Source organism: Lutra lutra, chromosome 9 (genome assembly GCF_902655055.1).
Source record: "Lutra lutra chromosome 9, mLutLut1.2, whole genome shotgun sequence".
Classification (NCBI taxonomy): domain Eukaryota; kingdom Metazoa; phylum Chordata; class Mammalia; order Carnivora; family Mustelidae; genus Lutra; species Lutra lutra.
In genome coordinates this window covers 128,061,276-128,086,069 of record NC_062286.1, presented here as the reverse complement: position 1 = coordinate 128,086,069, position 24,794 = coordinate 128,061,276, and the positions used below count along the sequence as shown (strand labels likewise).

The 24,794-nt window shown below is 57.4% G+C and overlaps 2 protein-coding genes across 12 annotated transcripts in view; one reads left to right on the top strand and one right to left on the bottom strand.

The window, feature by feature from the left end:
- Nucleotides 1–11,430, top strand: part of JPH2 (junctophilin 2) — a 64,027-nt gene extending 52,597 nt beyond the window's left edge. Inside the window, exons 3-6 of one of the 3 annotated variants that reach the window (XM_047744333.1) lie at nt 5,195–5,313; nt 7,410–8,128; nt 8,920–9,014; nt 10,367–11,430. In XM_047744333.1, coding sequence (XP_047600289.1) covers nt 5,195–5,313; nt 7,410–8,128; nt 8,920–9,000 — 919 coding nt within the window. In that variant the 3' untranslated portion in view covers nt 9,001–9,014; nt 10,367–11,430. Of the gene's footprint in view, nt 1–205; nt 301–710; nt 924–5,194; nt 5,314–7,409; nt 8,129–8,919; nt 9,015–10,366 lie in introns of those variants that run through there. The other 2 variants (XM_047744335.1, XM_047744336.1) reach the window with 2 other exon arrangements.
- An 8,794-nt stretch (nt 11,431–20,224) lies between these two features.
- The window catches only part of TOX2 (TOX high mobility group box family member 2), a 207,782-nt gene continuing 203,212 nt past the window's right edge, over nt 20,225–24,794 (bottom strand). For 8 of the 9 annotated variants that reach the window (XM_047744341.1, XM_047744340.1, XM_047744342.1 and 5 more), the window contains 3 exons: nt 24,283–24,678; nt 23,476–23,606; nt 20,225–21,232 (listed from right to left, as the gene is read on the bottom strand). In XM_047744341.1, the coding sequence (XP_047600297.1) occupies nt 21,196–21,232; nt 23,476–23,606; nt 24,283–24,678 (564 nt within the window). In that variant the 3' untranslated portion in view covers nt 20,225–21,195. The remainder of the gene's footprint in view (nt 21,233–23,475; nt 23,607–24,282; nt 24,679–24,794) is intronic. The other variant, XM_047744337.1, reaches the window with a different exon arrangement.

The following is a 24,794-nucleotide window of genomic DNA, read 5'->3' as shown; positions in this document are numbered from 1 at the left end:
CCACCGTGAGCTGCCCCAGGCTGTGCCCTGAAGGCTGCTGGTGATATACCCAGGACTCCCTGAGAGGCTCCGGAGAGCCTGGAAGGCTATGTAAAGTGCCCTGGGTTTTATTGTGAACATGGTAGGAAACCTTGCAAAGATTTTAAGCAAGAGTAGAGGCCGCTGGACAATTGGATTAAGCCAGCCCCGGTGCCACTGTGATCAGTTGTAGGGAGTGTGTCGGAGCTTCGAGGAGCAGTGACGGAAGGAGGGAGAAGCTGCCGATGCTGGAGCTATAGCAGGAGTAGGAGAAGGGACCTGGTGAGTCATGGCCTTGGCTGCAGCAGGGAGACAAGGAGGAGGGTGCGGGAGGACACGGGGGTGACTGACTTGAAGGCTGGGAGTCATTCCTGAGACCAGAGACCTGGGGGAGGGCTGATAAGGGGTTCCATCGGCCAGACTAATGGACACGGGGAAGGGCGGTGGGCTTCCTTTGAACACAGAATCCCTCATTGCAGTGGGCTGTGTGGCCTCCCCTTTCTCCACCCCTGTTCTGGCTACTCTGGATGGGAGGTCCACAGCTGACCCCTCCAGTTCTTCTGGGGCTCTGCGTGCAGGCTGCCGCTCCGGCCTTAGGAAGGGTCCTGCCACACAGCTTCCCAGGGTGCCGAGGAACAAGCAAGCACCATCCAGCTTGTGTTACCAAAAAAGGACATTTTCTCCCTTTGAAGGTTTGCCCGGCTCCTTCCCTCCTCCGCCTGACCTGGAGTTTCAGGTTTCCAGGGAAGTGTTTCTGGAAAGTGTACGAGTTTGAATTGCACGCCTGTGTGTATAGGCAAATATGAACCTGGGGATATGCACGTACCACACTCTGTCTTGATGTCATAAACCTCATCGTCCTCCTTCTCCTTCTCTCCTTCACCGCCACCTCCTCCACTGCTGCCTCCATCACCACCACTGCCTCTGCCATCACCACCACCATCACCACCACCAACACCACCATTACCTCCTCCACCACCACCATCACCACCTCGACTGTCCCCTCCATCACCACCACCACCATCGCCATCACCATACCACCATCACCTCCACCACCACCTCCATCACCACCACCACCACCACCACCATCACCTCCTCCACCACCACTATCACCTCCATCACCACCTCGACTACCACCTCCTCCACCGCCACGTCCATCACCACCACCACCATTGCCATCACCACACCACCATCATCTTCACCACCACCACCATCACCTCTACCATCACTACCACCATCACTACCATCACCACCATCACGACCACCAACACCATCACCTCCTCCACCACCACCATCACCTCCACCACCTCCACCACTACCATCACGACCACCATCATCACCTCCTCCACTACCATCTCCCCTGGCCCAAACACTTCCCTATGCTGCCTCTTAACTCGTCAGTTTTCACCTCCTCTCCAAGAGGGGAGAATTACGATCTCCATTGTACAGATGAAGAAACTGGGGCACAGAGAGCTAGGGCCACTTATCCACAGTTCTAGAGGCACCGTGGGGTTGGGACTAGGGTGACGTGACCAAGGCCATGCAAAAGCACAGGGTCTTATCCAGTCTTTATTTAAATTTTATTCATAGTTTGTCCATTGAGGATTTTTTGGCGTTATTTTTGACTTCTAGAAATAGTGCTTTCAAATATTGTTTTATCTTGCTTACTAAGTTTTTTGCATCTCCTAACTTTTGAACCTGAGGTGAATGCGTCTCTTACCTACCCTAGCACCAGCCTTGGCAGAGCCAAAGTTGGAATCCAAAGCTAGGCTCTGTACTCGTCCCTGTGCCGCCCCTTCTGCTTATACCTGGGTGCGGGCACGAGCTCACTTACATATTTTTTTCCTTAGAAGTAAACTCTACACCCAGTGTGGGGCTTGAACTCACGACCCCGGGATCAAGAGTCAAATGCTCTATGGCTGGGCCAGCCAGGCGCCCCACGTTTGTGTCTTCTTTCCTTCAGGAAACATTACTGTGGCAAGGTGGCATCGTAGAGGGGCGGGCCTGGAGATCAGACAGTTCTGGGTCCTTCCTTCACTGCTCATTATTGAAGGGATAGCCTGTGGCTCAAGGCACAGACTCTAGGCCCAGAAGGCCTTGGTTTGAAATCTTGCTCTGCAACTTGCTGGCTGTGTAAGTTTGCGTTAGTTCCTTAAAGCCGCACGCCCTGCATTTCTCCTCTGTAGAGAGGAATGCTGGTACTAACGTCTGCTACCCAGCGTTATTGCGGGGGGAGCGGGGTGTCAAATGAGTTAATTTCCATAAAGCTCGTGGCATGTGGCATGTAGTAAATGCTTTTGAGTGTTAACTCATTTTCCGTCCTTGAGGAGATACCCCTCTGAGCCTCAGTTTCCCCCTGTGTGAAGGCCGAACAGGAAGAGCCACCGCCCAGACTGTTCTGAGGATTGGAAGGGATAACACAGGCAAAGGGCCTCTCACATGGAAGGAGCTTCATGAAAGTGCTCTCCCTTACTTCAGGCCCAATGTTATATACTGGAGACAGGTACAAAGATACAGGTCAAGTCCACGAGGAACTGACTCATCTGTGGTGTGGACACTATACTGACCTTTTACTTCCCCCAAAGGCACCAAACCCTTGCTCTCTTTCCTCCACCTTGCTGTCCCCGCCTCTCCTATTACGGATCTAACTTCCATTTGTCTTCATGTCAACTTAACTGTCACATTCTCCAAGAAACCTTCCCTGACCCCACCCTGCCACCGACCTGTATTGTCGTCCTACTCTACGAGATCACTGCCTTCTCGACTCTTCTTCGATGGCACTGCTCACAATTGCAATCGAAGACCTTTTATTTAATGATCTTTTCTTAAAGACGTTCTGTTGTTCGTTTGCCTTCTTCCTCCCTCACTTCACAGTGAGGACAGGGACGGGGCTTGTCGTACCCACGGGGGTCTCTGTCCTCAGTTCCTGGCAGGTGTGGCACATTTCCAAAGTCATGTTCAAGCTCACAAGCTCTGGAGTCATCTTGCCTGGGTTCGAAATCCCAGCTCCTGCAGTTAAGGACCCTGAGACCTAGGAAAAATTATGTCACCTCTCTGTGCCTCAGTTTTCTTTTCTGCAAATTGTGGAAAATGGTAACAGCATCAGCTTTCCTAAGGCGTGATGATGAGTGCAGGAGATAAACTGCCTAATTCCTGCCCGTAGAACTGTGCCTGGTCCATCCCCATGGGCCTGTTACTGTTTCAGCAGGTGCTGCTGGCTACACTAACAACTGAAACACACGTCCCCCGAATCTCAGGTGCTTAACACCCAGACACGTACAGTTTGCTTAAATGATCCACGTGAAATATTTAAGTGTAGTGCCTGGATGTTCCCCATTCCAGCGTGGAACTCTGCACTATACAGTAATCATTTCTGGACCTAGGTTCCTTCCATGGTGTTTCTTAACGGAGGGCAGGATTCAGAGTCTATGAACTTGGATGCTGTCTTAGATTAGACTCCCTAGAAGCTGAGCCTGAGGAGGGGATTTTTTTTTTTTTTTAGATTTTGTTTATTTATTTGAGAGAGTGAGTGAGAATGAGCAATAGTGTGTGGGGGGGGGGGGGGGAGAAGCAGAGGGAGAGGGAGACGCAGATTCCACGCTGAGCAGGAAGCCCAGCATAGGATTCCGTCCCAGGATCCTGGGACCATGACCCGAGCCAAAGGCAGACACTTAACTGACTGAACCACCCAGGTGCCCTGAGGTAGGGATTCTTGAGCAGATGATTTTTTTTGGGGGGGACACTCTCCGGAGAGAAGGGGAGTGACCAAACCAGGGTGTGGTCTTACCTGGCCCCATGGTGGGGGTTCTAGAGCCTGGTTTGTACCACTGAACTGGTTCTTCCCGGGGCAAGAGGGGGGCTGGTGGGTGTCATCAGTCGTTAGTTGTGGGCTGCATGGTTGGGGTGGGGGAGGGTAGTTTGGCCTCTAGGACAACATGGCTTCTGCAGTTCTCTGGGACCTCCGTGAGCCATTAGCAGCCTGGTCAGGAGCTGGGGGTGGGTTCACATGCCAGGGAAGGGATCTGGGCAGGGCACTCAGTGTCTATAAAAGATGGAAAAACTATCTGATTTTTACTAACCTCTTACTGAAATGTAGCATTTGCTTCAATTATGGAGGTAGGCAATAAACCACAGTAGTATTCGGGACATCTGTGACTTTGCCACCTGTGGAAATTACATGCTTTCATGTCACATTATTATTGTTGCAGATATCTTTTTTAAGGAAGATTTTATTTTATTTTTTTTAAGATTTTTATTTTATTTATTTGACAGAGATCAAGTAGGCAGAGAGGCAGGCAGAGAGAGAGGAGGAAGCAGGCTCCCTGCTGAGCAGAGAGCCCGATGCGGGGCTCGATCCCAGGACCCTGAGATCATGACCGGAGCCAAAGGCAGAGGTTTAACCCACAGAGCCACCCAGGTGCCGCAAGATTTTATTTTTTTAAGTAATCTCCACACCCAACATGGGGCTCAAACTCAACGACTCCAAGATCAAGAGCCTCATGTACGCTCTCCCGACTGAGCCAGCTAGGCACCCCTATTGTGGGTATCTTTGAAATATCCTTTCTGCTAATCTGTACTTCAAAATTATTGTGGTTAGTTCACTTGCTAGATATTTTGTTCAATGTGTTCATGAGGAAGAAAATGCATTCTATTACAGATTTGTTCCTCTAATATTTTGGTAATAGCATGTCGGTATAATGACATCCCTTTGTAATCCTATGTATTTTATGCATTTTAAAACATCATTCTGAGAAGGGGCCCATGAGTGTCACCAGATGCCAAAGGTCTGTGACACAGAAGAGGTTAAGGTCCCCATTCGGGGGTGTTGGACTTCCTTCCATTCAAGCAACAAGAGGGGGAGAAGGAGAGGATGTAGAGGATCGCACATGAGGTTTTCATGGTCCAGGACTGGAAACCGCATGCATCGTGTCTTCCCACTGTGCGCCGGCCAGGACTCAGTCACCTGACCGCACTGATTGCAAGGGGAATGTAGTCTGTCTGTGCGCCCAGAAGGAAGAAGGCATGGTCTACGGAGTGCACAGCAGTCTGGCCCACGGGGTTCAGTACATACTCACTGGCAGCCCGAGTGAATGAATGCTGTGTGTGGCGTGTCTTTGGTGGGCAGAGGTCTGATTTTCTGGAGGGATCCTGAGCCTCTACCATGTTGTCTCCTTAGGACAAGCCACGCCAAGGCCAAAGCTGAGGCAGCGGAACAGGCCGCCCTCGCTGCCAACCAGGAGTCCAGCATTGCTCGCACTGTGGCCAGGGAGCTGGCTCCGGATTTCTACCAGCCAGGTAGGGCCAGCCAGGGAGGGGATGGGCAGCACAGAGTAAGGGGAGGTCCCGGGGCCGGACCATTTTTTTTTGTTTTTGTTTTTGTTTGCTTGCTGGAAAGCTGAGATGCCCAAGTGTGTTCACAAATGTCTGTGAGTTCAAGCAACCAGGGAGGGAGGGCAGGTATGGCATGGGATGCGGTGACACAAGGAGACCTGTGCTGAGATTGGGGGGTGGTGCGGAATCAGAGGCTCCTGGTTGTGGACTGGACCTACTCCAGGCTGCCTCCTCTCCCTGCTGCAGACAGGGCTGACAGCTGAGCTGATGAAGCTTAGCGAAGGGAGAGGGCTCCGGATGAGGAGGCAAAAAGCCTTGCGGCTCATCAATTTCATTCCGCCGGTCTCTGAGTGCTGCCCGTGTGTCAGGCACCGTGCTGGGCTCTGCAGTACAAACCTGGGATTCCGGGATCCAGAATCTAGAGGAGCCAAGAATCATGGCAGAATCGGGGAGTGAGGATCAGGGAGTATATCCCCGTCCTGACTCCACTGCCAACCAGCTCAGTGACCTTGTTAAGTCCTCAGTTTTCTGATCTATAAAATGGGAGTAAGAATAATATTTACCTTCCCTTCCTGGGGGTTGGGTGGGTCAAATCATGTCGGAGAGCACAGAGCCCCGCCTATAGCAAGCTCTTGGGAACTGTTGGTTCTGTCTCACTGTTACGACTACATTCTGCACAGCGTAAGTTCTGTGTGGCTGGAACAGCGGCTTTGGAAGCTCAGGGGGGGCACTTCACCCAGTCAGGCAGGGAGACCCTAGAGAAGGCCGCCCTCAGGAAAGGCTGTTTGAGCTGAATCTTGAAGGCTGAACGAGAGTTCACCAGGTCAGTGGGTCTCAAACATGACACAGCATGCTGGTCCCACCCCCAAGTTTTTGATTCAGTAGATCTGGGGTCCGTGAATGTGCTTTTCTTTTCCTTTAAAAAAAAATATTTTATTTATTATTTATTTGGGAGATGGAGGGCAGAGAGCAGAGGGAGAGAGACAAGCAGACTCTGTACTGAATACAGAGCCTGACTCGGGGCTCAACCCCAGGACCCCAAGATCATACTGAGTTGGGGGATTAACGGATTGAGCCACACAGCCCCCCTGAATGTGCGTTCCTGACAAGGATCAGGCTGTGCGGAAGCTGCTGGTTTGGGACCACTCACTGAGAATCACGGCCCTTCGCAGGGCTGTGCCGGGGGGGGGGGGGGGGGGGGGGGGGGGGGGGGTTGGGGAGGAGGGGGGCGGCGGCGACCCGGAGGAAGGGACTGCAGGTGCGAAGGCACAGAGACTTCTCCAGGCTCGGAGTCTGGAGAGTGGAACAGGTAGGAACCGGTGGGGATGGAGACTTGGTTCCTGGGTGGAGTAGTGGGAGCCCGAGGGCTGGGAGGCTGCTGTTCTCCGCATTGGGGGTTTCATGGTGAGTGGCACGATCAGACTTGTATCTAAACGTTATTGTGGCTGTAGCAGGGACACCACAGGGGACCAGTTGCCGGACCGTGGAGCGCAGATGTGTACCTGGGAGGCTAAGTTGCCCCCTGGCAAGGCGCTCCCCCTGCTGGCCCCAGGAAGAGCGACACCTCCCGGCGCTGCCTCCACCCTGGGTGGTAGTAGCAACAGCCGGACCCCGAGCTCCGCATTTTTCATGCATTTGTTCCCACTAACCCTTCCATTAGTATTTATGAAATAGGTACGATTAGGCCATTTTTCAGGTAAGGGAATGGAAGGAAACCAGTGTCGCGGCGAAGATCATAAACTCTGGAGCCAGTCGGACTGGGTGCTGGTCCGGGCTCTGAGCTGGGTGACTTTGGGCAAGTGACGTCACGTCTCTGAGCCTCCCTTTCGTCCCCTGTGAGCGCGAGGCCAGTAATAGCACGGACCTCTTAGGGTTGTTAAAAGGCCGAGCTGCTCTTTGGAACCTGCCTGACATAGTGCGCGGCCCACGCTAGACGGTCGGTGGGAAGGTGCCGGCCGAGTCACTAAAGCAGGCTGTGCGAGGTTGAAGGGCTCGCCCAGGGCAGGCGGTGCGACCCGGGTTCAAGGCCAGCCTCGCTGGTTGTCCCCTCCCCCCCGCAGGACCCGAGTATCAGAAGCGCCGGCTGCTGCAGGAGATCCTGGAGAACTCGGAGAGCCTGCTCGAGCCCCCGGAGCGGGGCCGCGGGGCCGCGGGGCCCCCGCCGCGCTCCCGCGAGAGCCCGCAGCTGCACGAGCACGAGCCCCTCGGGCCCGAGGGCGGCCCCCCGTCGCCGGCCGGGACGCCCCCGCAGCCCAAGCGGCCCCGCCCGGCGGCGACCAAGGACCGCCTGGCGAGCCCGGGCGCCTGGAACGGGGAGCCGGGCGCCCAGGGCAGCCGGCCGCTCACGCCGTCCGAGGGCGCGGGTCGCCGCAGCCCCGCGCGGCCGCCCACCGAGCACATGGCCATCGAGGCGCTGCAGCCGCCGCCCGCGCCGTCGCAGGAGCCCGAGGTGGCGCTGTACCGGGGCTACCACAGCTACGCCGTGCGCACCGCGCCGCCCGCGCCGCCGCCCTTCGAGGACGAGCCCGAGTCCGAGACCTCCGGGCCCGACTCCGCGCCGCCGTCGCCGGCCGCCGCCCCGCCGCGGGCCCCCGAGCTCCCGCCCGAGTCCCCGCCCGAGTCCCCGGCCAAGCTGGAGCCCAAGCCCATTGTCCCTAGAGCCGAGCCCAAGGCGAAGGCCCGCAAGACGGAGGCCCGAGGGCTGACCAAGGCGGGGGCCAAGAAGAAGGCTCGGAAGGAGGCGGCGCTGGCAGCCGAGGCCGAAGTGGAGGTGGAGGAGGTGAGGCTGGGGGCAGAAGGGCGTGTCCCAGCTCCGGTCCCCAGGGGTGCTTGGGCTCCACGTGGGATTCCAGTGCGGGGGGGATTTGGGGGTGGGAAGGGTCATGACACAGGATGGGGCAGGGGAAAACCGCAGCAGGGATGTGGGCTTCGTCAAGTATAGCCTCATCAGGACCTGGTAGCATGAATCCCGGCCAAGTCCCCCCAACCTTGGGACAGGGGGAGGGCCTTTGTGCCTGCGCTCAGGTCAGCAGGGGGCAGTGCTTTGGAGAAGAGGGTGCCCGGGAGCCCTAAGCAGCTAGGGAGGAATGAGCGCACCTGGGGAACTAGGGCGATCTGAGCGGAGCACCAGCAGCATCTGCGGCAGGGTGTAGCAGGGAGGGCTTCCCGGCAGTGGAGGAAGGCCGCAGTAGGGCTTATTGGAGGGGGCTGGGAGCTAGAAACGCAGGGACCATGAGTGAGGCAAGGTTGTGTGGACTGATGGATGCCATCCATGGGGGAATTTGCGGAAAGGAAGGATGTTCTGGCTTCCAGGCCCAGCACTGCCCACTGTGCTTTGGGACACATCCTTGTCCGTCTCTGGACCCTAGATGGTTTGGTTACTCATTTCCCAGAATCCCTCCAGCTCTGATGGTCTGCTGTCCAGGTGCTGGACACAGCAGTGAGCAAGACGAGGGGTGTTCTCAGGAGGGTTCTTTCAGAAGTTTCTGCTCCTCTGTCCAGCCTTGTTGAGTCTTGGGTGGGAGATGTTTCCGAGGCCGTCGGAACTCAGCTTCTCTCCACTGCTCCCAGGTCCCCAACACTGTCCTTATCTGCATGGTGATCCTGCTTAACATCGGTCTGGCCATCCTCTTCGTTCACCTCCTGACCTGAACCTTGCCTACCAGGTGCGTCCCCCCCACCCCCAGCAGGAGCCTCTGGAGAGCTCTGGGCACCAGCGTGCTGGGGAAGGGATGTAGCCCCCTGGGCGTCAGTCCTGCAGCTAATTGAGGCCCGGCCCCCAGCAGAGGGAGGGACGACGGATTTGTGGTTTTGGTAGATCATGCCTTCCTGAACACACACACACACACACACACACACACACACACACACACACACACGGACCTCGTTTGCGCAGCATGTGCAGAGCACCCGCCGCCTGTCAGGTGAGCCCTGGGGCTTCCCTCACTCACTCATTCGTCATTTATTCATTCATCTGACCCCATTTACTGAGCAGCTGCTCTGCTGGGATCTAGGGACACAGCAGGGGCCCACTCCTGCCCTAAGAGATGGGGTGAAGATGAGAGTAAACCCGTAACTTACAGCTCATTATGCAGCAGTCAGACATCCAGACGTGAGGCCGAACAGCCTCTCCCCAGACTCCCACAGTCTCACCGGAGCTTGCCGGAGATGGGCAGGCCCTCTTCTCTCTGCCCTCCCTTTCTCTCTTGCCCACTTCAGTCCGTAATCCCTCTGCCCCTCGTCCTCCAGTCCTCTCCCAGCCCTCCCTTCCAGAAACCCTGCTGTCGGTCAGTGGTTGCCCCGTGCTGGAACTGGGAGGGCTTGGTAAGGCCCGGTGAAAAGGAGCTGGGCTGGGCTGGCCTGGGTTGCAGGAAAGTGGCTCTCATGGGTCTCGGGGTGAAGTATCCATGAGAAAGAAAATCCTTTCCCTGCCAGGACCAGCCTTCACACCACAAATCCTGCGCCTGCTGATGCTAACGGAGTTTCTGCCTCTTGCCCTGCCCCCAACCTAAGACCCCACCCCACCCCCTTTCTCAGTCCTACTTTAGTGTGGGCTGGAGGTTCCCACTCAGTCCCAGGAGAGGAGAAGGACTCCCTGTCCAGTCACCCAGTGAATAGCCAGTGACAGTATTAGCCTGGTAGGTGGTGCCCTGGGGCTGAGCGCTGGGCTCTGCTGGGGCCCATGTTTCACGGGGATCTGGGCCTGTTGGCTGCAAGGACTGACACCTCATGGCCTGAAGGGTGGAAGGGCCAACCAGATGACAGCAGGAGGGGGAGGGCCAGGAGACTGTACCAGGCCGGGGGACAGCAAGGCTGGGAGAGGCCTCAGGGAGCCTCAGGGACTTGACTCTCATTCTGTTGAGTCGGGCTGCCCTGGGGGTTGGGAGAGGTGGGTCCTGGCCCCAGAGAACATCCCGCCTGAGGCTTGAACCCCATTTCGGACCTGGCCCAGCCTCTTCCTTTCTCCCTCCCTCCCTCCCTCCCTCTCTCACCTGAGCCTCTCGCTGTCTCTCTGCAGAGCCAGGAGTTTCTGCCGAGGGTGTGAGGGACTCACCTTTCTGCACTACCAGACCGGGTGGCACTGAGGTCCAGCTCGCCTCCACACCACATCTGTTTAAGGAGGCCTCCCCTGGCCCTGGCGCCGGGTGACAGAGGTGCCCAGAGGAACGGAATGTGCTGGGGATCCTCTGGAGCCCTGTGCCCGGCCTCGAAGGAAGAGCCCTGGTCTCTTGAGCGCGCCTGTCCCTCATCCTCCCCCGTTCTCTCACCTTGCCGCTGGGGTCCCCCTTCCCTGAGTTTTTGTGTGTTTTGGGAGAGGTCACTAAACCAGGATAGTAATACTAACTCCCAGCCCCTTTCCTTCCACCCCTGCTCCCTTTCTTTTAACCGCCTGGCTGCTGAGGGAGTGACAGACCCCTGGGGCGGGCGAGCCGGGGACCCAGCCCCCTACGGCGCAGAGGCCCTGCCTTGAGTGGGCTCCACGCAGCGCACACTCTGTCCCTTGCTTACAGATGTTCTGGACGACAATGGAGGAAATGGACATGCTCAGTTTGAGTATCCCGGGACACAGTGCTCCTGTCTCCTCCCACCAGTCCAGTCAGTTTCCCTTCTGGACCAAGAGAAGAGGGGGGGACACGAGGCACTGGAGCCTGGGCCGGAAGCCAGGCTCAGAGGCCATGGGGATGGCCCCAGTCTTTGAGAGTGCCTGAGCCCGAGGCTGCATCTCCTGGGGTTTACAGTGTGCCCAGAGCGCTAAAGGGCCACTCCACAGGAGCCCCGGGGCCGCCAGGAGAACGCTAGCGGGATGGCCTATGAATTGGTTTGTCGGTTTCCCTCACCAGGGCCCTCCGCAGCCTCAAGGGAGAATGAGCACGGAGGCCCTCAGAAGCCCGGGCACATTTCCCTGGGGCACACTCTCAGGCAGGTGCCGAAGACAGGCTGTTTGGCAACAGTCGTTTCCCAGGGAGAGAAGATCGAGTCTGGGGTCCCCAGTGGGGGTCGTCCGTTGAATACTGAGCCCCTTGGCTTGCTTGGAAGAAGATGGTATTTGCATGTAGCTCATTACAGATGTTTTGTACCACACTGGGTCTCTGGTCCCTTGTGCTTGCGGCTGGGTAGAGGCTGAGGGCTCGCGGACCCCTGCACCTGGGAGGACGGAGGGAAGGGGCGTCTGGGCCCCTCCAAACCCAGGGAAGGTGGTGACAGTGGCATCCAAGCAGAGCCGTGGGGATGCTCTCTCCTGCTTTTTTCTGTGGACCTTGGGGCTTTGGTGTCCAGCCTCCCCACGGCAGCTCCCCAACCTCGAGTCTGTTTCTGATGAGGTTGGCCTCGCCTTTCCCCCTCGGGCACCTTCCTCCAGCTCCGCAAGTGCTGTTTCAACCGCCGCAGCCGGGGCCTCATGGCGGGGCTGGAATCCTGGACTGCGGTTTCCCCATCCTCAGGCAGCCCGCGGCTCCGCACCCACGTTCGGCCTTCTCTGGACTTCGAGGGAATGACCCAGCTGGCCTGGGGCCACTGCTCAGGGCTGGTGGGCCCCAGGCCTCGGCTCTGAGGACATTGTCCAGGTTTGGGGCCGGCCCGGTGCCGGAGATAAGCTTCCGGGGGTACCAGAGCTGCGGGGCCTAGGGTTAGAGCTGGTGCTTGGGGTGAGGCTTTCGGACGCTACGGTCTGTACAGCAATAAACCTGCACCTGCTCGCGGGCTCCGGAGGGGCTGCGGTGTCTGCCTGTGGGCCCGGCCTGAGGGGCCGGCTAAAGGGCGCAGGAGAGGCTGGGGCGCTGTCTTTTTCTTACAGTTCCCGTAATACCTCCTGCGGGGCAGCTGAAAGCCTTCAGGTCACCTGGGGCAGATCAAAGACTTTCTAAGGCAAACTGTGAATTTTTGAAGCAGACTTCCAGAACCTTCCCTGAGCAGCGAGCAGCGTATGGTAGAAGAAAGAGCCCACCCTTTGAGGCTGGGTCTTCCTGGTCTCCTGTCCTGCTCAGCCACTTATTCTCCTCGGACTCTCAGTTTCCCCATCTCTAAACGGGGGATGTAACAGTACCTCCTCTCTCCTGAGACCCACGAATGGGTGGGGATTCCAGGAAACGTTGCTGCTCCTGGGGTAAAGCCCAGCTGAGGAACAGTGGAGATGTGGAGACTTGGATCATGGCCGCCAAGCACCCCAGTACCTCTTGCTCTTTGGTTGAGGACCCCAGAAGCCCCAAAGGCATGGAGACGACCCAGGTCCCAGCTAGATAGTCACAGAGCATCTCAGGGGGGGAACCTAGAGGCCACCTTCCTTCTCTACAGAGGCCCAGAGAGGAGAGATTGCCAGAGGTCACACAGCAAGTCAGCGTCAGGAAAGCAGTTTGTCCCAACTCATTTGTGAGGAAGCACTTCCCATGAAGATCCTCCCATAGCCGCTGCCCCATGGGACAGGGTCGCTGGCTCCTCCACCTCGCCCCTCCCCTGGCAGCTCCCAGAGTGAGTGGGGGACCAGGACTCCCCTTCTCTCCCTGGTGCCACCACGGGCTCGCTGTGTACCAGTCATTCTCCCCTGTGCCTCAGTTTCCTGTTCTGCTAAGGAGAACAGAATCCCTGCCCGTGGCTTTCTGCACAGGCAGTGCCACGAGAACCAGATGAGGGGGATTGTGGGTGGTAAAGGGGTATTCGAAACCCTGGAATGATCCAGAAATCCCAGGAAGAAGGACGGGCTTGGAGGGACCACTGGAGGCATGGTGAGGGTAGGAAAGAGGACATGGAGGGAGCTGCTTAAATCTGCAGGGGTTCTAACAAAACCCACTGAGGGAAGGAGGGTCTGTAGACGTGTGTGCGCGCGCGCGCGCGAGCGCGCGCTTGTGTGTGTGTGTAGGAAATGGGAGTAAAGGGTGAGGGCAGAGGATGACTGCATTAGAATCACCTTGGACGGTTTGAAAAGAAGGCTTATTTGGAGGATAGGAAGGGGAAAAAAAAAAGAAATGTCATTGAGCCCTGTAGGAGCCAGGGAGGGTTGGTCAGAGTCGGGCGCCCCCTGGTGGCTCAGGCGCGCACACGGACTGTCCCGGTCTCGGCCAGTGGCCACTCTAGGAAGTTTGGCCCCTGCTCTGCCATGTCCAGGCTTCATTTAAGGTGTCTTGTGCCATAGGGGAACTTGAAACCACCCCGTGGGCATTGCCAGGGCCTATGACCACTGACCACTACCTTGGGGTCTTGGCAGGAAGCTTCCAGGGCAGTGGGAAAGGTACTCAGGGACCTCTCTGTTGGGGTATCTGGGAAGAAGGAACTTCAGTTTGCTGGGAAAAGAGCCCAGGACCCTTTAGGGAGGCATGTGAGCAGAGGGAGGAGGAACGGGGCTGCTCTGGGACTTGCTGCTCCAGAGAGAAATGGGAGGAGGCCCTGCACTCCGTACCCCAGCCTAGCCTCGGGTCCTCCAGCCTCTGGGGACGGCTCAGCAGCTGGAGGGCAAGGCTCCCTACCCAGGAAGACTCCCTCAGTGGGCTCCTCATCCCCTTCTGGTCCCTGAAAAGGAAGGAAGTCACCTCTCCTGGAAGAAAAACAAGTGGGGTAAAGGGTGTGTGTGGAGTGGGGGTCCAGCTGGAGATAACGACAGTACAAAGTGTCCCCCACCCACGGTACCCCCCGGGCCCCTCCTGTCTGGGAGCAAAGTAGCTGATACACTCATCCTCATTGGGGTGTTTGAAAGTTCCAGAGGAATGTTCACTGTAAAAGACAAGTCTGGATAGAGCAATGCTTAATCAAAGGAAGACTTTGCTCTGGCGAGATTTCAGGTATCCACAGGGGGGTTATTTTCTTGATCAGGGACTCCAAGGCAGAGTAACCCCTCCTCAGCTCCACCCAATAAAAGAAAAAAGTAACAGATGTCCATCTGTTTCTCCTCCTCACAAGATGGAAGGATATTGGCCGCGTGGAGCCAGTGGTGTTCTGAGTGCTAGGATCACGCTGCCATGGAGCTGGCGTTGTGCTAGGATCCTGCTAGAGTCACAGCCAGCGCTTACTAACGGCCATTAATACCACTTGCCTGCCTGGCGATATTATATTGTCTCATGAAGTTGTCAGAGCCACCCCATGGGATCGTAATTGTCGGAGGTGCAGAGATGGAGGGTAAGAGTGGAGGTGAGTGACCTGTCGCCTACTTGCACATGGCAGAACTGGATTCAAACCCGTTGTCTGACCAGAAGGCACAACTGGGCTCCTAGCCATTTCCTTTGGCCAGTTATGCGCTGCAGGGATCGAGTATGACCACCGGGGGGCGCCATGGCTCCACACGCGAGCGGTCTCATCCGTTTGCTCGTGAGAAGGGAGGCTGCTTTTATAAAAACTGCATCACTGTCGCTCTCCTCTGATTCACCACGATAATGACAGGTCCTGTAACTTCAGCACCTCCTACGTGCCGGACCCCACACTGAACACTTCACGTGCACTATTGCGCCTGTTTGTTACACCAGCTCTACGATCTGAAACACCACTGTGTTTTGCATATACAAGGCTAAGATTCAAAACCAGCTCTGTCTTCAAAGCCCATCTCTTAACCATGCCTTCCACAGAAGGCACCAATTCGATGCCCAGAGGCTGCATCTGGCTGGCAGGCCGGTTTTGCTTCGGCCAGCGCGGAGTTTTAAAAATCACGCTGAATTCAAATGCTTTTTGGCAGGGCTGTCACTTTCCACTGAGTCACGCCCCCAAGTCGTCTGTTATCTGTTTCATTCCTTTGTTTATGTTGCCTGCCCAACTCTGGGGTCATCTGAATTGGCAGCTCCATTTCCGCTAACAACATTTCAGGGACCGGAATCAGAAGATGTAGAGAAAAAAATAAGGCGGGGAGCTTGGAGGTTTAGGGAGGCACACCTGGGAGAGGTGCCAGGTGGTTGTGGCCCAGGCTCATTCCGGAGATGGGGGGGCGGCTCTCCCCTGACATGTCCACGAACCGAGTCTGAACCGAGTCTGAACCGAGCCGTTCCGGTGTGTATGGCCCTGTGCCAGATGTGTGGGCCTCCTGGGACTGCCGGTGGGGCGCGGGAGCCAGCTCTGGTTCCCTTTGACTTCACGATGTCCTCCCAGCGGAGTGATCTGGCTTCCTCACACACCCAGGCAGAATCCTTCCAGAACTGGGTCTCGGACGGTTTCCCTTGGCCTGGCCCATGAGCCCGTGGTTGGATTTGACCCTCGCTGCAGAGTTTCTAATCAATACCAGCCACCCGGACTGTTAGGGCTGAGCCGGGTCTCCCTGGTAATTCATATGTCGGAGCCCAAACCCCTGGTACTTCAGAATGTCCCTGTCTTTAGAGACAGTTCCTTTATAGAGGTGATTCAGGTAAAATGAAGCCATTCGGGTGGGCCCTCATCCAACTGGACTGGAGTCCTTACAAGAGGAAATTTGGTCACAGAGGGGACACTGAGGGGCTCTGCATGGAGGAGAGACCATGTGAGGACACGAAGAAAGGCAGACGTGGGCAATCCAGAGAGAGGAGCCTCAGACGACCCCACCCCTGCTGACGACACTTTGACCTTGGCCTTCCAGACCCCAGAGTGTGAGAGAATTAATGTCTGTTGTTGAAGCCCCCCAGGCCGCGGCGTTCGGTTACGGCACCCCCGGCAAGCTGGCCCCCCGTCTCCGTGGAGGTGGGCTGGCTCGGGCCTTGGACAAGGGCTGGCTGAGCTGCGGACGCGAGCGTGGCCGAGGAGCTGGCCTGAGAGAGGAGGACGCAGGGACCAGACACGGCACAACCACCACCCCCCTGCCCTGTGCCAGACCCTTCCAAGGAACAATTCCCTGGCCTGCTTTGTTCCCTACATTCCCCTCCTATCAGGGATGGGAGCCACCATTTCTTCATGGACAAGAGCACCAGGGAGCCAAGTTCCTGCCTCCTGCTTTCGCAAACGTGCTCTAGGAGTAAGACCCAAGCTGGAGCGGGGAGGCAACCTAGCAGGCTGCGGGGCGGGAGGGTCCAGCACAGGCGTCCCAGCAAGTCCCAGCCACGCGCACATCCCTGCCTCCCGTCACAGAGACACAAAAAAATGGGAAAGCTCCCAAGGAAGGGGGAGTGTGCAAGCAACGGAGAGGGGAAGTGGGCAAGAGCAATGCTGGGGCCCAGCAGGCACATTCATAAACGGCACCCTTCTGTCCCATGGGCCCTTTCCGAGAGAGAGAGAGAGAGAGAGAGAGAGAGAGCGAGCAAGGTACAGATGTGCTCCACCGCCCCAGAGAAGCAGGATGAGAGACAGAGAGAGAGAACCAGATGGAACCAGGAAAGGGAGGACCCCCCAGGTGGAGACGAGAGAAGGGAGCTGCTGAATCGCAGCCCAAGGGAGCTTCGGGTTGAAGCTGCCTCCAGGAAGAGAAGCCGGCCCAGCCCCAGCATCTGAGCACCTGCACAGCAAGCCACAAGTCATAGGGTGGTGAGGTCCCGGAGGCCCGTGTGACAGAGACAGAAAGTACACACCCAAAAAACAAGAAACAAAAACAATTATTTGGGGGAAAAATACAGTTACAGGACACAACATGACCCAGCAGTAAACATTAGCTTACCTGGCCACACTAGGGAAGTAGGGGACCTTGGCCCGCAGTTACTGTGGGGCTGCTGGGAGGATGGGAAAGAGGAAGGTGGCTCAGCCAGCTGGGGCCACCCCACATTCTCCAGGCAGACTGAGCCCTGCGCCCCCCCCCCCCCCACCAAGCCCCACTGCTTCTTCGGAGTGCCTGTCCCTTCCTCTGCATCCATGGGCTTGGGGTTATTCATTTGGGGCAATTTAGGGAGCAGAGCTGCTTATGATGACGGATGTGTTGGGCAATTTTTTAAAAGCCCCAGAACCTAATGGCATGTCAGATTTTTTGCACGCAAATTCTTTCAAACTTTCAAGAACATTTCATTCCCACGTTACCTGATGCGTGGATATGCACATGATGTGCGGAAGTCTGCGTAGTTGTGTGGTTTCGTGTGGGTACGTGTGCTATGGTCGTGTGCATGCAGGATGCACTTCTGTGTCTGGGGTGGGGGGTTGGGTTCAATGGTGTGAACAGAGTGCACATGTGTGTAAGGACGGGTACACATGTCTATGTGCGTGTGGCATGTCATTGCATGGTGCGTGTGGGCACATTGCACACATGTAGGCATGGGCCTCGCGTGCATGCGGTGTGTGATGCGTATGGTGTGCACGTCCTGGGGCCATCCACTGTGCACCAGGAATGTGTGTGAGGTGTGTGCATGTGCACCTGTGTGCTGGTGTGGTGTGGGTGTGTGCAGCATCTCCATGGTCTTGGGCACAGTGCACACATGCTTCCTCTCCCACATCCACACCGGCTACAGACACACATGGCATGCACAGAAGATTTATCTCACGTGCACCACCCACACTAGTTACAGATGTGCACATGGCAAACACACGTGCACAGCACACACATACATGTGTGCACACTACATGCAAATACAAACACCACTGCACACCTCACCCATCCCCCTACGTGACACACATGGGCACAGGACCCACTCTCACACCACCTCCACACGCACACCACACAGTACACGCAGACACACACCACCCCCAACCACCTGCAGCGCACGGGGAGCCCGGGCTGGCCCAGACCCAGCACGTGCATGCAGAGGTCAAGGGTTTGAGAACATGCACAGTGCGTGAGGGTCCCCTTCCACCTGAGGACATTTGTCCCTGTTCCTGACTCAGAGATCCCCACGCAGCTGTGTGGACTCAGTTGCAGCTTCTTCCAGAAGGAATTCTCCAAAATTCTGGATGAGAATCACGATCACAGAGCCACAGCATCTGGGGGTCCCAAATCAGGAAAGCAGGGCGCCCTAGAACCTCACGTCCATCCTCCAGCTCAGGCCCACTCACTGCATGAGGCACAGCCCCGACACGGCCTCACCCCAGAAAACTTTGGGGCCCCTGGTTAGGCTGGGGGCCCCCCTCTTCTGCATTCTCCTGGCCCCTTCCGCCTTTCAGACTTGTCACAGAGTATAGTTAACTTTATATTTTTATGATTTATAATATAAAGTTAAGATTTTATAACTCAATATTACCGTTTTCCTTCTCTGCCTCCCCAGCTAGCCCTTAAGCTCCTAGGGGTGGGATCTGGGTCGGATTCCCCCAGTATCCCTGGGGCTCAGCTGCGGCAGAAAGGAAGGGCTCACCTGTTTGTATTCTTGCGGAATGAACCATGGAATTCGGCATGGTGGACTCTTAAGAGTCACTGGAAGGCCATGTTGCCCATCTCCGTGCCATGTTGCCCATCTTCAAGTCTAACGTGGAACTTCCTATGGGCCCTCCAGGGAACGATTAGTGTTGGACAATCTGGGGCCCAACCACCTCTTCCTCCTGGGGTCCGGAGGCCTGGCCTTTGCCCAGCCCGTGCCTCTGCTGTGATTCCAGCATGTCTGTGGGAGGAGGCGCAGGGTGGCAGGTTCTGCAGCAGGTGCGTGGGCCCTGGGTGGGCCGGCTCCGTGGACGGCCGGTTCCGTGGACAGCGGATTGGGCTGCAGAGACTGCTGATCCTTCCAGTGTCAGGGGCATGGCTCTAGATTCTAGGCCATACCATGGGGCTTCAAAGTGTGGTGGGTCCAGAGCACAGACCGACCTTGGCAGCTTGGGGGTACCACGACCCCCGACATCTGAAGGCCGGGTGTTTAGACTCTGCTTGGGCAGAGCTCCCCTTGTCCCTGAGCACCCCTTGCCACAGAGAGGCCAGCCTTGGCCTTGGGGACCTCCGAGGCAAGAACCTGATAGCCTGGCCCTCATTATTTGGGGTTGTCTGCATGGATCCCAAGGACGCTGTTTTCTCACATGTAGAAGCAGGAGTTGAATATTAAACTAAGTCATCACCGTGTTACTGACAAGATCCGTGCAGGAAAGGAAATTGTAACCGTATGAAATATTCATGCCTCACATTGCAGTGATGCTACGGGCAGTGTGTTGTTTTTGTGGTCCGTCGGGTTTTCTTTTTTCTTTTTCCGAAGTGGATTACAAAATGCCCTCCAGTGAGGAAACTGCTCACAGAGAGATTGTGCGCCAGGCCTGGGGCTGTTTTCTGGAAGAAGGGAGGTTTCGGGATCACAGAGGGAGACGCCCTGAGAGCGGACAGGGGAAGGGGGAGGCTCCTCCATCCAGGTCACAGGGCCCCCGCCCCAAAATAACCATGTCACGGGGCCCAGCAGGAGCAGCTCCCAAAAGCTCCTCCATACCAAGAAATGGTTAATCTTCCAGATACGTTAAAATTGTCACATAATTATTACTTTTTTTTTTTTTTTTTGTAAGTACCACCACCTAACATCTGTCAAGAAATCTGGGTTAGAGTCCCTTGTCTGGGATTCCCCTTTATTTTATTTATTTATTTTTAAAAGATTTTATTTATTTATTTGACAGGCAGAGATCACAAGTAGGCAGAGAGTCAGGCAGAGAGAGAGGAGGAAGCAGGCTCCCTGCCGAGCAGAGAGCCTGATGCAGGGCTCGATCCCAGGATCCTGGGATCATGACCTGAGCCGAAGGCAGAGGCTTTAACCCACTGAGCCACCCAGGTGCTCCTGGGATGCCCCTTTACATTCAGGTTCGGAGAAGCCCCCTGCCCCCCCCGGGCGCCATCAGATGGGGAGCCTGCTCCCCGCACAGCCGGTGCTCGGTGCCTATAACCCCTGCTCATCACCAGGACCCCGCGTGTTGGCACCATCGTCCTCCTACTTCTGTAGGTGACAACACTGAGGCCAGCAGTGGGAAGGGGGGCGCGGTCCACTCAGACCGTCATGGGGAGGACACAGCAGATGAGACTTGACTCGAATCCCACTGACATCAAGGGCTTTGTCAGCTGGCAGAGCTGCCACCAAACGCCATGTCGCGAGGCCTGGCTCTGGCTTACCACAGACATGAAGACACAGACGGGTTTTCAACTTTTCAGAAGTTTTATTATAAAGAAACCGAGAGAAGCACTGGGCACCAGGACGGACACTGGCCAGGGCCAGGAAACCGCTGCAAACAACTTCAAGAACCAAAGCCCAAAGCAAACCCGAAAATCACACACACGTTATGATAAACTGCATTTCTGTTCTCAACTTTGCTTCATAAATAGATGAAAGTCGTGTTGGCAATTTTAAATAGACGGATACAGGGTTAAAAAAAAAAAAAAAGCGCAACGTCTCCAAGTGTGGGCTCTAAGCGGTCAGGCTCTGGCCTCACGGGGCAGGGGTCTGGCTCTGGCCACAGGGGGTTGCGGGGGTGGGGAACAGTGTGGCGGCTGCTTTTGTGCACGTCTCCCTCAAGAGAAAATGCAAAAAAAGAAAAAAAAATGTGCTAAGGGGTCATATAAAATGCTCTTCCCCTTAAAGGAAACTACTCCCCTTCCCCACAAAATCATCTTATCGATGTCTTCAGCCCGGGTCTAAAACACTTAGTCAACTACTTACATGGAACCAACAGTTCAGAGGTTCGGTAATCTTTGTTCACACCATAAAAGCGCGTTTGCACGTCCTCGGCCAGACAGCCCGGGTCCATGCATCTGGGGGTGGGTTTCGGTCGGAGGGCAGTCGCCGGGGAGCCTGGGCCGGGCCGGAGGTCCAGACACAGAGGACGGTGTGCAGGGCAGGGGGCGGGGTCCACGGCAGCCCCGGAGCAGGCGGACCGGGGGCAGAAGGTGCCCACAGGTGCTGCGGGCGGCGGTGGGCGGAGGACCGCCTCTGCAGGGTCTGGTGGGAGGTCGAGGAAGAGACTCGGCCCTGGGGCGTCGTCGCTGTGTCACTGCTCTCTTCCCGGTCATCCTGCTTCCTGCCCAGGCTTCCCTTCTGCTGTGGGCCCTTCAGGCTCTGAGCAGTGCCCCTCCAGCAAGCCTCAGGGAGGAGAGGGGAGGCGGGATTAGGTGAGGTAGAGCGATTTATCCCTGGGGAGCAGGCTGGGGAGAGAGGAGGGGCTGTCAGAGCCGCAGGAGTCTGGGGCGGGGGGGGGGGGGGGACACCTGGGCCACATGCTTGCTGGCTGGCCTTCACCTCCACCCTGGACGTGCACTGCCCCTCTGAGGATGAGTGGGGCATGTGGGTCCCTCCCCGACAGGCAGGCCACCAGCCAAACCAAGCTCCTCTCCCAGCATCCATCCCAGCTGGGGACTGAGGAGTCCTCCGCCCTGGGGGGAGGAGGCTGCAGCGCCTCTGTCCATCAGACACCACCCCCCGCCCCCGCCCGGTCTCTGGGGGCTGTTCTTAGCTATTTGCAAACTTCACACGGAATCAGAGGAGGGCAGGCGCCTTCTGTGTTTTAAAATACGGCGCTCGCTCATGGAGAGCCAGGGGGACCTTGCCGGCATCGTGCCAAGAGAAGTAAGTCCGAGGAAGACAAGTATCGAATATCAGAGTCCTACACGAACCCCACACCAAGCTGGCAGAGAGAGCGGAGTGGTGGTTGCGGGGGTGGGGGTGGGGGGTAAAATGGGGGAAGGGTCAAAAGGCATAAACTTCAGGGTCTAACATGAGTGAGCCTCGAGGCTGCCACGGACCGCGTGGGGACTACAGTTAATAACACTGTATTTTTGTAAGTTCCTGTATTTGAAAGTTGCTAAGGGAGTAGGTCTTAAAACACTCTCATAGGACAAGAAAACCATCTGTGAGTGGCCACAGATGCCGACTAGACTCAGGTGGGGATCGGTCCCCAGCACACACGGGCCTACTCAGAGCCCATGTGGACGCCTGCAAATAACATGCCAGTCCTTCCTGCGTTCAAAAAACCAAGTAAAGCAGGTGCTGCTGCGGTCTGCCCTCCATGTCGGGGGGAAGCTCGGACACGTTCCATAAAGTCCACTAGTGAGCCCCCCGCCCCACACTCTGACTTGGGGAAAGGAGCCTGCAGCAGGAGGGCAGGGGTGGGAGGGTCTGCCCCTTGTTGGGGTGTGGGGGTTGGGAGGGTCTGCCGCTGCGGCAGGGTGGGGGATGGGAGGATCTGCACCTGCTGGGGTGGGGGGTGGGGAAGGGGATTCCAGCTGAGCCGAGTCTGCTGCGCAGGTAGACTCTCACTGGACACCGGCAGTCGGCCGTGGGGCACATGCCGTGTCTGCTGGCTCCCTGGCCACCCTGGTTGGATGAGGAGCAGAAGAGCTGGGGCGAGGGGCAGCTGGAGGCCGGCAGCAGGGACGGCCACCTGTCCCGCCTTCCCGGATGTGGAGCCGCTGCTTGGACCCCATACCCCGGTGGTAGCCACAGAATTGGTTCTTGCCAGGGGAATGGGAGTCGGGGTTGGTGGGTAAAGGAACTGGGTGCCCTCTCTGCCCATTTCCCTCTTGAGCTGGCTGAGATGACAGGTCACTGACTCTTGGAGCAGGAAGACCTTCGTGAGGAAGGGCAGCTACCACGGCCTTGAAAGGCTAAGGATGGGAGGGGAGGTCGGAGGATGAGGTCCACGTAAGGACCACAGAGAAGCCAAGCGGCCTGGGGGTTGGCGTGTCAGAGGGGCCCTGGACTGGAGCAGTGGGGTCCCAGTAAGTCGTGTGACTCCTGCTATTGGCTCGTTGGCCCTTGGCCGAGGATGCCAGTGGACACCGGGGGTGCTGCCCTCAGATCCCCGTACTGCCCTCCCAGTGGCCTCTGCTCCAGAGACCTGCCGCGTCCCGGGCAGCCCACTGCCAATGGCTGATTGACATGGGGAACAAAAAGCCCTAACCTCACGTCGGGACCCCGTCTGTGGTGCCCTCTGTGCTCCCAGTGGGATCGGGCGGAAGCGAGTCTCTGGCTGAGAGCCCACCCTCGCTGGCTCCTTCCCTGGCCCGGTCCCACCTCCCTCCCTTCCTTCCTCCTGCAGAACCTCCCTCAGCATCATCAAGGGCCCCCAAATCCTGCTGCCCGGGCCCTGCTTCTAGGGAACCCGACCTGAATGTCACAAGACAGCCCTCGTGAGCAAACTGGGACAGCGGGGGGTGCAGCCGGACTGAAGCTGGGCCCCTTTCCCAAGCAGAGCCTTGGCATCGGACCCGCCAAGTCCTTCTGGGGTCTCACTTTTTCCGCGTCTTCTTGTGAAGACGCCGGGCAGCCAGGCCCCAGGAGGCACGGTTGTGGGGACGCGGTGACCCACATGGCCTCGCCTCTCCCCATCCCTGGGCAGCCTGTGCCCCCTCTTCGGCTCGTCGGCGGTGGGGTGCTCGGGGGGACCCACCTGCACGTGCTGACGCCACACTCGGCGCTGGGGTAACTGCTCTCCCAGTCGCCGCTGCTGCTCGGGGGGTTGGACGGACCCGGTGAGCGGGGTCCCGAACCGCTGGGGAACTCGGAGATGTGAGGGAAGTCCTGCCAAGGGGCAAGGAGGCGGGTGAGCAGGGCAGAGGTGATGGGGAGCACAGTGCAGGCTGGGGGTACTGGCCCTGCGCGCGGGAGCTCACAGGGACGCTTCCTCTGGCTTCTAAAAGCCTCGCCTCTGCCCCTCTGCCTGCAATGCTTCTTCCCCTTCCGGAGCTGAGCTCCTTTTGGAAAATTCAACCCTTCTCCCAGCTGCATCCGGAAGTGAAGGGCTCTGCTTTCAGGGCCTTTCCTCTTCCGGCCTCGGTTTCCCAGTCTGTAAAATGGAGTTGTTGTACTGAGCGACACGAATCTTGTAACAGCATCAATGGAATGGTCAGCGGGTCAGGCCTCCGAGGCTTTAGGGAGAGCCAGGGGCTGGGGCTGACCTGGCAGAACCTGCACGGCCTCAGCCCATTGGGCCAGGGAGCAGAACTGGACAGAGTGCAAGAGAAGGACAGGCTTGGGATATCCTAAGACTCTGAAGATTCTGGGGACCTGTCAACTGCTCAATGCAGCCCGTACCTCTCAAGGAAGGTGGACTAGACCCACTTCACAGATGTGGTGACTGAGGCTCAGAGAGGTAAGGTCCTGAGGCCAAGGGGCGGGGCCAGTATCTGAAATCCCGCACTGCCTGCCCTCCCCACACAGGGATCTGAAGGACACGTTCCCATGGGGCCCTGCTTACCTGTGGCCCTGGAGGTGAGGGGCTCATTGCCAGCTGCACCTGCAGTGCCATGGGAGTGGGCAAGACCGGAGCCTGGGGGGCCGGAGACATGCTAACAGGTGGACTGAGGAGGGTGCCCTGGGCGTGGGGCGGCAGTGGCAGCTGCTGGTGCAGTGGGGGGCTGAGTGGGAAGGAGGGTGGCGGCGGCGGGGATGCGCTGAGGCCTGGCAGCAGGGTCTTGGACCCCAGCGTCCGGGCCAGGCTGGCGGGGGACGCCCCGCTGCGGAAGGCCTGCAGGTCCGACGGCGTCAGGAAGGAGGCCAGGCCTGGCATGGCATACATGGGCTGCTTGGGCGGCAGCATTTTGGCTGGCGGGTTCGCCTGCGTGCCTTTGGTCTCACCCTGCTCTGGGGAGCTCTGCAAGGAGACAGACACCAGTCACTCTGGAGAAGACGAATAAGCCAGAACTTGGGCCATGAGACCCCCTGGGTCTGCGACCGGCCGACACGGTCCCTGGCTGGCTCTCTGGCCCC